The 14,897-nt window shown below is 49.5% G+C and overlaps 4 protein-coding genes and 1 non-coding gene across 5 annotated transcripts; 4 read left to right on the forward strand and 1 right to left on the reverse strand.

Moving 5' to 3' along the window:
* Nucleotides 1–1,448: 1,448 nt before the first annotated feature.
* Z519_12512 (uncharacterized protein) lies at nucleotides 1,449–2,581 on the forward strand (the record flags this gene model as incomplete). Its single annotated transcript, XM_016770218.1, has 2 exons — nucleotides 1,449–1,761; nucleotides 1,830–2,581. 2 exons carry the CDS (start codon nucleotides 1,449–1,451, stop codon nucleotides 2,579–2,581), a joined length of 1,065 nt encoding a protein of 354 aa, XP_016613560.1.
* A 5,044-nt stretch (nucleotides 2,582–7,625) lies between these two features.
* On the forward strand, nucleotides 7,626–7,773 carry Z519_12513. Its single transcript has one exon. It is a non-coding gene; the product is annotated as a tRNA-Pro (tRNA).
* A 662-nt stretch (nucleotides 7,774–8,435) lies between these two features.
* Z519_12514 (uncharacterized protein) lies at nucleotides 8,436–10,538 on the forward strand (the record flags this gene model as incomplete). Its single annotated transcript, XM_016770219.1, has 1 exon — nucleotides 8,436–10,538. One exon carries the CDS (start codon nucleotides 8,436–8,438, stop codon nucleotides 10,536–10,538), a length of 2,103 nt encoding a protein of 700 aa, XP_016613561.1.
* Nucleotides 10,539–10,975: 437 nt separating this feature from the next.
* Z519_12515 (uncharacterized protein) lies at nucleotides 10,976–13,999 on the forward strand (the record flags this gene model as incomplete). The annotated part of the gene is made up of 1 exon (XM_016770220.1): nucleotides 10,976–13,999. One exon carries the CDS (start codon nucleotides 10,976–10,978, stop codon nucleotides 13,997–13,999), a length of 3,024 nt encoding a protein of 1,007 aa, XP_016613562.1.
* Nucleotides 14,000–14,017: 18 nt separating this feature from the next.
* Z519_12516 (3-hydroxyanthranilate 3,4-dioxygenase) lies at nucleotides 14,018–14,652 on the reverse strand (the record flags this gene model as incomplete). The annotated part of the gene is made up of 2 exons (XM_016770221.1): nucleotides 14,018–14,564; nucleotides 14,624–14,652. 2 exons carry the CDS (start codon nucleotides 14,650–14,652, stop codon nucleotides 14,018–14,020), a joined length of 576 nt encoding a protein of 191 aa, XP_016613563.1.
* Between the last annotated feature and the right edge of the window lie 245 nt (nucleotides 14,653–14,897).

Raw genomic sequence — 14,897 nt, forward strand, 5'->3', positions numbered from 1 at the left:
CTGTGGGGTTCGATCGTGAATAGGGGATTTACTAATATTCCGAGACCGAAGTGATGTGACCTTAGCGATGAAGAAAAAGGAAAAGGAAGGAGATCGCTTCTCAGCGGGAGAAAGTGCGCCTGATATCAGTTACCTTGGCTAGGTGTTTATTTGAGGAAGAATGCGACACCGTGAAGACATCTTCCTGAAACGGCGCATAGTCAGCTGTGGTGGAGCCCATGATACATCGGGGGTCGCGTCGCTACGCCGTAGCCTGAGGGATTAGCACCTTTGCATAGCTGCTCCTTCAGGTCGTATACGCCCGAGTGCTGACGAAATTGCTACTCTCCCAAAAATTAGAAGGCGTCAACCCCTAAGAACATGGCATGGATAGTCTCACTGGATATGCGGGCCCCGAGCACTGCTGGATGATCGTCGCGCGGGGTCCTTAGACGATCGACACTTGACAAGCATAATTAAGCGTGATTGCATATTCTCCCCAAAGCGGTAATGATGTGGAGCTCCAACATTTTCAGGCCCCTTAGCGGCTCAGCCTCATGTAGACTAGAGTTCTGTGCTTTGACTAGGTCGCATTGAACAGCTGGGGTCGATGTATGGGAAGGCTGCAACGATCTGACGCTCGCTCAAAGTCCTGGAGAAAGCAATTTCGGTCTGTCCACTGGCTGTGCTGCATTGCACTTGGAGCACTCTTGCATAAGTCAGGTTTTCAAATATCAGCTTTGGATGTCGATCTGGCCCATTGAAGTCTCTGGTTAGCTCCGGAAAGCCTTCGTCATACTTTGCTTCCCGAGGAGAATATTTAGGAGCGCTGTTATGCTCGGTCTGACCAACCTCAAAAATCCAAGTTGCAGAGCTTTTATTCTAATACCAGTAGCTCAGCCGTCCTTTCCTCCAATTCTCTCATCGTCCTTTGTCGCTCGGCTTCTTTCTTTCTCGTTTGTTCAGATAAGCTCCCACCACTGTCGTTGCCTCAAGCACGCAGATACTCGCCCTCACCACATTTCTCATTACGCTTATCAATGCAGCGTCAGTTCGCTATACTAAGCGAGCATCCGCTAGCACCGCTTCCATCAAGATTCCATGGGTCATCTGCACCACGAACGAGCTGCTAAACCTGGACTGTTCTCAGATTCAGGTGCCCCTTGATTGGTCCCAACCGCAGGAGGAAAAAACGCCTTGGGCATCAGCAGGGTCAAGCCACTGGAAGCAGCGCAAGTAGAGTGGGCAGTCTAATTTTCAATCCTGGCGGACCAGGTGGAATAGTGACAGAGTTCTGCGAAGATGAGGCTGCAGGGATCCCCATATTCAGCAAGACCATCAGGGAACACTTTGACATCATCTGTCCTGATCCTCGTGGTGTCGGCACCAGCAGCCCTGTCTTGTGTGACCCCGACTTATGGAACAAAAAACAATCATTGTTTCCTCTGAACGAGGCCGAGTTCAAAGAGATGGTTAAGCACAACAACGCCTTTGGTCAGAGTTGTCTGGACCTCAGCGGCGATTTTTTCAAGCACGTTGATACAACCAGTGTTGCAAAGAACATGGAAGCGATCCGCGTTGCTTTGAATGATGGCAACCTCAACTGGCTCGGCGGATCTTATGGCACTCAGATCGGTGCGCAATATGCGGAGCTGTACCCCAACAATATTCGGGCCATGGTGCTCGATGGCGATGTGGGCCATTCACCTTCAGACGTGTATCTTCATGCAGCCGAATCTTCTACATACGAGAACAGCCCTTGGTCGCTTCTTCGACTGGGTAGTAAAAATCGACCTGCGCGCTTGATGGTCAGAACGTGGCGCAGTTATTCGACGACCTCGTTGCAAAAGGAGACAAGACACCGATATCCGCGCCCGGCTGCCTTACCACAGCAGACATCTCTTCGGCAGGCACGTGCTTCGCCAACGTGACCGGGGAAGATATCCGTTTCAACGTCCAAGGTAATTCCTACTTGACATTCAAGAACGGCACCTCATTTTCGCCCTGTGGATGGTTGAAACTCGGTATTGCCCTGAACGACACCTTCAATGGCCATGCCACACCACTATCCTCCGCGATGGCCAATAGAGAGAAGAATTCGACGGTTTGGCCAGGTTTGGCCGTGGCTTGTCTGGACTGGAACCACAACACCGCGACATTCGCACAGAACAAATACAAGCAACAACTCGAAAGTGCCATTGCACCTCATACCAAGGGTGCTTCCCAGATGTATCAATATCAGACACAATGTATCGGCTGGCCCGCTCCAGTCGTGAACCAGACGGCAATGAAGTTGGCCCCGCCGATTTTGATGGTCAATTCGAACCATGATCCAAAGAGTTCGTACGTCTGGGCGCAGAGCCTGCGAACCCAGGTCCCGAGTGCAGTACTGGTCGCAAGGAGTAGTGATGGACATACTAGTTTCGGATTGGGTGGTCAGGCCTCTGCGGTGGTTGACGCCGATTTGGTCAATAGGACTTTGCCGACGCCGAACTTCGTGGTGAATGTGGTTATCTTTGTTTTGTGCCTGGCTCTTGGCTTCAATCGTTTGGCGTTGTTTGGCGTCTTCAGTGCTCAGGACTCAGTACCCAGTACCGAGTAGGATACAATGACTATGTTCGACTAGGCAGCAGTCAAAGGTAATGGTTTTGTAGCATTCAAGTCAAAGCTCGGACAATGTTACGGGTTGGCGCTCATTCCCCCATGCAATTTCATCGACAAAGCTCTGTTCGACGAATATCCAACTTGTGACAGGCAGGGTCACCAAGACATGTAAAGACCGTCTCGCCGAAGAGGTATAATAGTCAGAGAGGTCCACATGGTCCTGTTAAAATCCGTCATGCTCTCCATAGTGTCACGCAACCAGAGCGAAAATCAAATGATCGCTTTCACTACTATTCAGGGGAAATGCAGTCGTACAGCCACAGTATATCTGAAGTCTCAATTCAGAGGCAGTCAATTTTTTTGTCTGCTCCCGAAGTAGTAGACTAACATTATGGTCCTAATACTGCTCTCGGAAACACTTATCAAGAGATAACAAGTGGTGCTAGGTCAACGAGATCGTCGGAAGGAATGACCTACCGAGGGGGAGACTCAATATCCGTAGCCAAGTCAAAGAAGCCCACCATTTTGACGGAGGAATCGTCTAATTGTGCGTCGATCTGGAGCAGCTCTTGGCCAATCCGCAGTGCGAGTTCGTCCGAACAAGCAAATCGAGCCACCCTAAGATTTAGAGAGGCGAAAAGACAGACAAATGGCGCAAGCTTTCGCGCATTCTCAGCTGTCCTGCAGAGCCGTGCAGCTGCCACTCTTGCCATACACCAATCGCCTTGTTCTGTCAATCTGAGCTGGAACAGCCCTCGCTTCGCCAGTATGACAGTTCTCCAGAAGATACATAATGCTTCACCCAGTCGGATATCTTTCAAGAAGTAGTTGGTTGGTAGTCCCGGGTTGTCACGAGCCCACCGTTGTCCCCAAGTACTCTACGCCCTCCACCCGAATCGGGTGGACGGTATAGAAAGAAAAGGATAAGGCAAAGGACGGTTGACGCACAAGGCTATCGGTTAACGCTGCCTTACCCTTTTCACGTGACAGAAAGAGGGGAAGCTATAAGAGTCTCCTCTCACCCGAATCGGCTGAGAGAGAACTCTTCCTTTTTCTTAAGCGTTGAGTCGTTGTCAATAGGACTACGTGAATAGAACAAGGCATTCAGCTACTCTTCCTTTGTACCTACTGCGTTGCGTAGGTCCCTGATACGGGTCATCAGGTTCGGTATCATACTCGACTAAGTCTGATCCCATTAGGAACGTCTCAACTTTTTCGTTAAGCTGGGACAGTTCTTTTCAATTGTCTTCAATTCAACCATAACCTCATCTGGAATTATACCTGCACACATGTCCCTGATATTACGTACTCTCTGAAAAGAGTCGCGGCATTTTAGCGTAGGTATGTAAAATACCAGCCTCGAGCAGATCGATCGACCACGATAGGGGTACTTTCGACTGGAGAGATTGCCATTCACGGTTATCGATGAAACATTCAGTGTCTGACAGCAATGCCTTGAAGACCTGAAGGGATCTGTGAACATCTTTCCTGAAATAAGAAGATTGTCCACGCACAATCACTGATACATGAGCATAGAAAAGCTGCAGCTCGAATACGGTATTGATGCGATGTGGCCCATAGTCTCGAAGAACCGCGCTTGCACCATTGGTGTGTACAAGGTACCTAGAAGTTTGGAAGTCTCTGTTGACAGCCTGACAGGACATATTAGTAAAAGGGAGATGGTGTCATTTCGAATGACTCGCCTCTGAAGTACTTAAAACAAGTGCTTAGCACAATGTCTCTGGACCGGTGTCCACCTCCTTGTTCTGTAGCTGTTTTTGAAGAAGTTCCAGTGCACGACCATACTTCTGTAACTCCAACCCAAGATCTAATGGAGAATTGATGCTAAATCTGAGTTGTGAAAAAAGGAAGGCGTCGACAGCAGCATCAACACATGGGCTTCGACCCAGGTAAGCTAGAAGCTCTCGAAAGTATTCTCCGAAGTATAACAATGGTAGTCCTATTCCAGTACCTCCTTCTAGTGCATGTACCAATCTTGCCGCTAATTGTTGGGCTGGAGCGGGGGGGAAGCGATGCCAGAGGAGGATGATATGTGTGGCTGTGTGGCTGCATGGCTGCGCACGACTCTTTGCTGTTGCACGTTCGGGCTTGCAGTCGGGAGTTTCTCCTTGAATACGTCGCTTCGAGCGTCGTTTCCTCTTTGTGAAGCACGCGACGGGTTCCTTAAACTGAGTGGAGCAGATGGCAGTTGCTGTGTATGAGGAAGGCCATGCCCATAGACAAATTCAATTTCCGCAGACCATCCGGCGCATCTACAGTCAGAGAGCTCGCAACGAGTACATGATGGTCGCCGCTCATCGCACTGAAGAACCCGTTTAGTATTTCTACCCGCAGGCTAGAATCACTTGTTGATTACCTTGATCTTTCTGTTACGACATGCCAAACAACCTTTTCTTCTACCTCCTACCATGATGTAACTGAGTGCTGGTCAGAGAGGAATGTTTCGGAATGCGTCCCTCTTCATCAAAGTAGGCTTCGCTTCTTTTCAGGTACGTGCAATGTGAAGTCATTTAACGTTAATCGGTGAATGCTTCGCCGAAAATAGTTTGACCTCGTTTTGACCCCTGTCTATGTCAAAGCTCACGCTCGCCAAAAACGCTATCCGCAGGGTTGGGTGGGACGCCTTGAATTGCCAATTGTCGAAACACATTTTCTGCAAGTCTTGATCGACCTTCACTATGTCGATCAGTCAGCTGCTTCTCCCCCCCAATGAGATTTTGATATGAAAGTATCAAGTGGTGGTGGTATCGCCGTTCCCAGGATTATCAAAGCCGTAGTTTGGACACCATTGAGGCTGAAGAAAGGGGGAATTACTTGGTCTAGCAAATATCTGCACGATCTGCGTATAGAGTCCAAGTTTTAAGTCTGCGTGGTGACGCACCAGGACACACCAAACAGACTTCGTCTCTCTGATATCAGCATAGCTCAGGCGTCCCATCACTGGATAGTGGAACTTTATGGTGGGTGTGGGCTAAGTCTTTTGAGTAAGGTTGACACCTGATCGCATTGCTAACTCATCTGGGTATATCAACTTCCCTAGTAAATGGTCGGTCCGCAGTGGAACCATGTTTTCAGCCCTATTTGTCGTCGGTCGTTTCAGGGAACCCAGAAAAGAGTCCAAATCTTCAGATATACCGCATTGAAAGTCAGCGCACCACAGGCCGGTCCAATACTAGCAGAACCAGAAAGCTATATATCGATTATCGATCCCAAGGTCAATATGATTTCTCCAAGCAAAATCAAAGTATCCTGCCTGCAAGAAGCCGAGTCCGCTGCCAAAGTCAACCATGTCGATCCGAAACTTCCTCAAAACCTTCGCTACTCTAACCACTTTACAATGCTTCGAACCGGTTTCAGCGCACTCCAACCAGCCTAATTGTTCCCACCCAACGGCCTTTCTCCAGCAGCAGGTTGATCCGTCCGCCAATTCCAGAGAAACATTCGGTCAACAATACCAGATCCTTGATGATTATTTCGACCCAGGAGGTCCCATATCGTTTTACTAGGGAGCCGAGAATGCTGTGTTCGCTTGCTTGGTAAGCTTCTTCTAAACAGGGGTGAAAATAGCCGCATTGCTTATCATAAGGACGGGCAGAAAGTATATCCCAATGTGGGCAAAAGAAGTCGGCGCACTAGTTGTTTCCTTGGAGCATCGCTCCTTTGGTGCGAGCTTTCCATCTAATGCAAGCGATCCGGCCGAACAATACGAAACATTAACTTTGGACAATGTCATGCTCGACTCTGTCAGGTTCATCCAGCATATCAAAAAGCTACAAAAGGGGTTGCACAATCCACGCCAGTCATCATTCTAGGGTCTTCGTATGGAGGCTTTTTAAGCTAAGTAATCCGCCTAAATCATCCGGAAACATTCTTCGGCTCAGTTACTTGGGCAGCCGCTGTCAGGGGCTTTGGGCCTGACCAAGGTAATCCAGATCGATTCAACTGGATGAACCGTGTCTCCAAGGTGTATTTGGACCAGTCAGCTACTGTGGCACAAAGGATCAAGACCGCACTCCATGAATTTGATGTCAAGTCGTCCGACCCCAGCACTCCTCCAAAGGACATTGTGTCCGAGTTATCCATCTGTAACAAACCGACAAACCAGAGTGAATATCGGTCCTCACTTTCCTGGCTTGTTACCGGCTGTGGCTCAATACTCTCTCAGAACACCACTTGCCCTTCCCGTCGACGCTTTCCCTAAAGTCGTGAACGCAACTGAGACAGCCTCTAACACATCAGAGATCCTGAACACCGCGGCACAAATCAAGACTGCGCCTGGCGCCAACTGCACGGATTGGACATCTCAAGGATCTATCAGGAAGCCCTGCAAACGAAATATCACTTCGCCCAGGCTGATATCGAAGCGTCACAGCGCATCTTGTTCCCAATGGGCGAATGGAATCCCGTTGGAAGTATTGGCCTCAAAGCCGTTCAATTACCCAGGGACGCCGAAGCACACGGATCGCAATGCGAGTCGGGCGTGGGTGGTGAACATGATGTCTCGTGGCGAGGATAGTTGGGCGCCAGTCAATGGGGATAAAGAGAGCGTCGTGCATGCAAGGAATATGGAGTCGCAGGGGATCAAGGCATGGTTGGGGTTGTGAAATGGCGACCGGTGATGGCCGAAAATAGAAAGTAGGGTGTAAACCTTTCCTCTTTACCTCCCCAAGGTAACCTGCAGACTATTTTCCTCGAACTAAAGGCCGTGTGCACCGGGAGGTTGTAATCGGCAAATAAATTAATTTAAGTGGACCAGCACGAATCTTACCGCCCGTTAGTTGCAAGCGTAAGTAACTTATTCAAGATTTGCGTTGTCGTAGCCACTTGGGCTTCTTGATGCGTGGGTGAAAAGCCGATTTGCAGACCGTCCAAAGCTTGTCAAAGAGTTTTGGCACATTGCAACAATTAACGCCGTGCGGTAGATTTGCACTTGACGACGTCATAGGATTAGAGACTAGAGGCTAAAAATATATTGTTTATATATTGGAAAGCTCTACAAGTTGCCAACAATTCATCAGAAAGGTCGCTTAGCTCAGTTGGTTAGAGCGTAAGTTGGGCCACGCCCCGAGTTAGGGCCTCTATTGACAGTTTAATAGGTGGTGCTAATATCAGTTTGTACTATGTACCTGGTAAACGCCAAGGTCGCGAGTTCGACCCTCGTAGTGACCAGCACATTTCATTTTTCTTTTTGATTTTTTGGAACAAAATGGCTTACCTAAGCCTGTTAGACGTGGCCGAGTCGACGCCGAGACTGAACCGCTCTATACGATGATATCAGGCCTCGCAGGGTTCTTTGCTATTACTTTGGAAGTTCCAAGGCTAGGTCAAGATTCGGCGCTAGATGAGGAAATCTAGAGTGATCTATTACCCAGTAGAGGGACTGTCCCTTTAGGTCCTCGAGGCACTATATTTATGTTAGTATCGCCAAAGGCGCCCCTAATTTTCGAAGAGCTAGATGAATCCCGCATTACCGAGTATTTGTAACAGGGGACTGTTTCTGGTCCTCAGTGATGGTTGGATATTTAGCTGCGTTGTATCTGGCGAGTGGGAAGAGAAGTCAATCTAGGAGACGACAGGGAAAGCAAGGCGACCAATTTAGGCGTCGTGGGAAGATGCCCTTCAAAAGCGGCGGCACTAACCACCAAATTCAGCGGGATATTCCCTACAACGTGCCTCGCTGAGCTGTAAACAAACACCCCGCTGGCAAGCGGCGCCAGGGAAATCTGCTACCACACCATTCCCTTTGTTTTCGAGGATGTCGCTTCTCATTTTCGCTCATACCGAGTCCAACCCTTTCCCTCTTTAAAATTGACCCTGTGTCTGATGAAGTGATGACGAGCGTTTTCGGAACTGTGCCCAAGAGGGACCGCAAGAGATTCAGACAGACACTTCTGACATTTTCTGCTCTTCCAAAATCAAACCCAGGCCCCGAGAAATCGCCCCGCCTTCCAGACGATTCAAAGAGTATCACAAAACCAGCCCGAGCACCCTCCTTGCCGGCTGAGATATGGCACCGTATTCTTGAACCGCTGAGTCCTTTGGCTCTGAAAACAATGCGACTAGTGTGTCGAGACTGGGCTGCCATAGGCGTTGATTTCTTGTTCAGCACGGTATATCTGAACAGTTATGAGAAATCCTGGGCCGGACTGCAGGGTCTTTGCAACTCCACCTATGCTCATTGTGTAAGAAGAATTGTATGGAACCCGCTGGTATTATCTGAAGAATGTCTCGACGGCCCAGTTTGGAGGCTCAGGTATCGAAATCTTATCGAAGGGTTGAGTCAATCTGAGATTGTCGCCCTTCATCGGGAATACATTAGGGTGTATTCAAAAAGGAGAGACTTACTCCGATCCTCAGCAATTGGACCTATATCGAACGCCCTTCGAAACCTTCCCAACTGCTACGAATGTATCATATCGGATGACTATGATTTGGAGGCAACCTGCCTTGATCCGTGCATGAGAAAGAAGATCCAGAGACTCCTATGGGATCTTCCAGGTTACGCCACATGGGGACTGCGGCCAAAATGGTCGAATGTTGACGATGAATTTGGGCCTCGGGGTCCCCCCAACAAGAACGACGAGGATGGTCGCATATTGCGAACTGGCTTAGAAATATTTGAACTGATCCAATGCTCTGCCTCTATTAAGCGCCTGTCTGTTGAATTTTGGGACGAGAATTGGCTTCGCATGACAGAAGCGCGAGACAAGGTTCCGCGATGCTCACTTGCAGTGCACGGATTCACCATCCATCGCGTTTCCCCCTCGACCATCGAGAACATTGCAATCCGGCTAAAACATTGTAAGGGACCCTGGGTACCTGTCAGGAGCGATCATCTTGCATGGATGCTTGAGGATACTTTCGGAGGCATGTCCTCGTTTCCCGCCTTACGGGAATTGTCGTTCGAGCCCATTTACACCGACCCAGGCCCATGGTTCATGCAGGGCAAATACGAGGCAACAGAAGATGAAAGCTCTTCAGAGCAAAATGAGGACGATTCCTCGGATGGGTCCCGCAAATCGTCAGGAGTTCATTACACGCTGACTCAGTTGGAAGAAGCATACATACCGCCACCTGGCCTTACACTGAACGAGATGCATTCACTAAATGCAAAGTTGGATCTGGGCCTTGTCAAGCTTCCAAAGCTGGAAAAGCTCGTGTTGACCAATATCACGCTTGATGCGAGATGCCTCCTACTGTGGCTATGTGAACAAGAGCAACTACCCGTTTCCGGACTCTCGATTTGCTTACAAGGCACCACGTTTCTGTTTGACCTCGACCCGAAGACTCTTTTTCAAGGACTTACTCAGCTCAATGTCACTTTGTGCTATGACCCTGAGAGGACATTCCATTACCCGCCTTCACCGGCTGGTCTTGTGGACGAACTCGATGGAAACAAGGCCGAGTATATTTCTACATGGGGCGCCGGTCAAACGTCCTGGTCAAAGTATGCTGTCGATGAGCTAGCATGGGATACTCTTCCAACCCAAATGCCGGCATTTCCAAGTCCTGAAACTGTTTCTGCTGGAGTTATTGAATTTCGGCGCCGCCCGAGTGCTTTTATGTCCATCCAGAACGCATTCCGCCATCAGAAGCCAGACATCGAGGTTTTCTACTACTCCATGCCTGGGATTGAGGGCGGTATCTGCGACTGGTTCGATAACACAACAGATCGGCCTGGGTCTTTGACCATCCTCGTATACAGAACGCATTGGGAATATTGGCCTGATCCAGATGCCGGCTATTTTAGTGAAGAATTCGAGAATGAAATACTCAGTCATACCACCGACCTCTATCACGAGGCGAGAGAACTCGAATGGCAAGAACAGCAACCACTGATGCAATATGAGAGAGAGTTGCTTGGATTGGATATCATGAGATACCTCTACTATGAGGAACTCCAAGATGTGTCCATAACAGGAGCCCCTCTCTAGAACGGCGGCCAAAGTGTATGCTCATGGTATACTCGGCGGCTTGGCACAGGAGGTCAATGGCTAAGAAATGATGGAAGACCATCTAAACTGTATTGAAATGCTTACAGCAGTTCAGGACGAACTGTTCCACAAAGCAGGGAAATGAATTGTGACGATTGGCTACGTCCCTGGTGCTAGGCAAGCTGTTCTGTTGTCTGATAAATGGCATCGGGACACCAATGTGAAAAACCGTGGACATGGAAGGGCAAATAATTCAAGCAGAATTCATTCTTCTGGACCAGGTTTGCGAATACAAATATGTACGGAGTACCTCGTAGAGTATCGAGGACACACGTCTCCATCCTTATATGGAGTCTTAAAAGCGGCGCCTATTTCGTGTCCGCATTTACGCGTCAAGCGCGTTGACATATTTGTTTTATCTCCGCCAGATAGATTCGATGCGGCCACTCATTATACCACTCCATGGCCGAGACCTCCGATTGCTAGAAAGCATCGTTCGCCCGCGGGCGCTCCTGATCCCCAACGCTCGGTATCGAGAGACAATCAAGCCTACAGTCAAACAATGGGTCCCTGCCGAAGGCCAGTGCCGGGGAGCAAAATCGGTGTCGAGGAGGAAGGTGAAAGATCTCCAACAAGGCACTATCCAGGCTGAACCTCTCCCCGAGTTGCCTGCCGACGATGAGCCCCAGTATCCGACAGTGCTCAAGGGTGCGAAATCCAACATGGCCAAATTTGACAATTGCGTCCTGCTCACAAGAGTCGGCAATTTCTACGAATTATACTTCGAGCAGGCGGATGAATATGGGCCTCTCCTCGGTCTCAAAGTCGGTCACAAACAAACCAAGCTTGGTCCAGTTGCGATGGCTGGGTTTCCCTTTTTCCAGTTGGACAGATTCCTGAAAATGCTTGTACAAGATCTCAACAAATATGTTGCCATATGCGAAGAATTCTTGGTCCAGGTGTCCGGCAAGGTCAAATCAGGTGGTCTCAAACACGACCGTCGTGTGACAAGAGTGATTACACCAGGCACACTGATTGATGAGAAGTTCCTGGACCCATACGAATACAACTTCCTCCTCTCTGTTGCTCCAGAGCCTGTCGTGATTGATCACATTGGCGGCAGCACCTGCACAGCTTCAGAACACGAGCCCGAACAAAAGATTGGCCTTGCTTGGTTGGATTTATCTACGGGCGACTTCTGTACACAGACCGCTGACCGCAACTCATTATCTTCGGCGTTGACTAGAATTGACCCACGGGAGATCATTCTGCCTTGTAAAGTTTCTGAAGACATTCGCGACGAGGTGCAGAAAATCGTCGGTCATGATCATCGACTTCTCACATCGCACGAGCCCGAGAGTTATTTTGTATCCATGGCAGAATGGAACGAAATGCTCGAGTCTCCTGTGGCTGAAAATGCAGACGAGGTTTTTAGCACAGCAGAAAAGCTTGCTGGTCATCGACTTCTAGACTATGTCTGCCATCGGCTGCCGGGGTTACAACTTCGTCTGCAACCGCCGCGTCAAAGGGAACTCCAGTCTACTCTGAGCATTGATCGTAATAGTCTCAGAGGGTTGGAAATTCTGGAAACCGCACGGGACGGCCTTGGAAAGGGCAGTTTGTTTCATGCTGTCAAGAGGACCTCAACCAAAAGTGGTGCTCGTCTTCTCCGAGACCGTCTCACATCCCCATCAGCTTCTCTGACTGAAATCAATGACCGACTTGAGTTGGTGTCAGTATTCGTTGAACACGAGGCATTCACAGAGTCTTTGATCTTCCGGCTTCGACGAACGTTCGATGTCCAACGTATCGTTCAGAAATTTGCTCTGAATAAAGGAGACGCCGATGACATGCTGTCACTAGCGAGCGCCATCGCAGAGACTATCGCAACGAATGATGTTCTCCAGTCATTGGATAAAGACATCAACGCTGCGGAGACCCATGGATTTAATCAGACAGATGTGGTACACCCTCTCCAAAAGCTTCTACGATGTTTCGATCTACAGGGTCCAGCTGAGCTCCAGGCTCTGATTACATCTGCCATTGACGAACAAGGTCTCATGCAGAAGCATCGGCTTGAAGAAGATGAAGCGGCAAGTGTGGCAGCCATGGCACATGATGTCGTATTGCAAAGTGCTCCAGATGAATTAGGGTTGTTGCCTAAAGCTGTCAGGACGCGGAGCAAGTCGGAAGACCAGAAGAAAGACGAGATCGAACTAGAAGAGCCGTGGATAATGCGTCGCAATGCTAGTGAGGCGCTGCTGCGGCTCCATGAAGACCTGGATTCACTGCAGACTGAGAAAGTCAGCCTGGCGAACAGACTGCGAGAGGAACTATCTGCGCCGACTTTGATACTCAAGTCCACACCCGGCCTAGGCCACATTTGCCATATCCGCAGCGCTACAGGCTTCAACCGAGAGAAACTGGAATCGCTCCATGCCAAAATGGTATCATCTTCGAAGAGCACTCGTTCCTTCTATCTGAGTGACTGGACTCGGCTGGGCCGTCGAATCGATCAAGCGGTCCTACATATCCGAGACGAAGAAAGACGAATCTTCACAACACTAAGGGAGTTTGTCATCAAGAACCTCGTGACATTGCGGCGTAATGCGGCCGTCATGGACGAACTAGATGTCGCAAGCGCCTTTGCTGTCCTTGCTACGGAGCAATCATGGGTTCGACCCATCCTCAACAACGGTACTGATCATAAAATCATCGGGGGGCGGCATCCTACAGTCAAGGAAGGATTAGAAGCACAAGGCAGATCTTTTGTCAGCAACAATCTCGTCCTTGACCACAATGAGCGAATATGGCTGGTGACAGGACCAAACATGGGGGGCAAGAGTACATTTCTCCGGCAAAATGCTCTACTTACAATACTTGCCCAGGCCGGCTCCTACGTACCAGCCGCGCACGCAGAGATTGGGCTTGTGGACCAGATTTTCAGTCGGATCGGGGCTGCGGATGACTTGTTTCGAGACCAGTCTACCTTCATGGTGGAGATGCTGGAGACCGCAGCCATTTTGAAGCATGCGACTCGAAAGTCTTTTGTGATCATGGACGAAGTAGGACGAGGCACGACTCCTGAAGACGGCACAGCCATTGGGTATGCGAGCTTGTATCACCTTTATCACGTCAACAAATGCCGGACACTCTTCGCGACCCATTTCCATTCACTGGCGGATATGACACGGAGTTGGACAAAACTAGGCTGTTACTGCACTGATGTGATAGAGGACGAAAGCGGCTCATTTGTGTTTCTGCACCGGTTGAAGAAGGGCATCAACAGACACTCTCACGCATTGAAGGTTGCGAAATTGGCAGGACTGCCTCCAGCAGCGCTCAAAGTTGCAGAAAATGTTCTCCGAGAAATTATGGCAGAGAAGAGTAACATACAAGCACAATGTCCAGCAGATGTAGCAGAAGAAAGGCAAAAGACATTGATGGCTGAAATCAGGTGACGGTTCATGTGCGTTCACTCATTCCTCTGGGAATCTCGGAGGCTGTTGAATCTCACCTGGTGCTGGTTTTGATGTTGCGACCGTGCCACAATTCTTACATGTCCGGGCATCCATATTGTCTTCAAATGCCAACACGCCTTCCTTGATCTGCGTGCCGAGGTCTGTGAGGTGAAAGCTTGCCTCGTGGACGATGTTATGGCAATTCTTGCAGTACCACCTCAGCGTATCAACAGAGTCCTCCGGCCGAGGCTGTTCCAGTACAATGCCCACGGTGTCCGCAAATCGGACGGGGTTATGGGGAGTGTTGGGAGGAAGCAGGAACATTGAGTTCTCGTGGATGGGGATATCGACCGGCGTGTGCGGCGTGGTGGAGGTGTCCATGGTCTTCAGCAGCATGGAGCCTTTATGCTGGTAGAAGAACTCGGGCGTGGTGTTGATGTGGTAGTCTGTTCGAGCGTTGGGGCCACCCACAACCATGACCGTCAAGCCACCGGTAGAGGACGATGGGGCATAGACACAGTAGTTGTTGATGGGCGGCTTGAGCAGGTGGGAATTGTCTTTAAGCCTTGAAAAGAGTTAGGGAAAGCTTGTACAACATAGGGAGCGACTGAAGATTCCTGATACCATTTGGGCAGATTCAATGCGGCAGCCATGGTGGATTGCCTTCTGGAGGGGACTCGTGTCAGAGTAGAGGGGAACGGATGTCTGCACAATCTCGTAGCATTGGTGAAGGGTGCAACTTGTGTATAGCTAACTGAAATGTATTTGCGCAGATTGGCGAAGGCCTTCATGGGCGCGGCTAGGTTCCTGACTTACAAATGTAAAAAGCACAAGGTGGCGGTCCGCTGATATACTGGTACAAACTCCGGAAACCGACAAGTGAAAGGTGATCAATGTC

The sequence above is a fragment of the Cladophialophora bantiana genome (assembly GCF_000835475.1).
Source record: "Cladophialophora bantiana CBS 173.52 unplaced genomic scaffold supercont1.30, whole genome shotgun sequence".
Taxonomy (NCBI): Eukaryota; Fungi; Ascomycota; class Eurotiomycetes; order Chaetothyriales; family Herpotrichiellaceae; genus Cladophialophora; species Cladophialophora bantiana.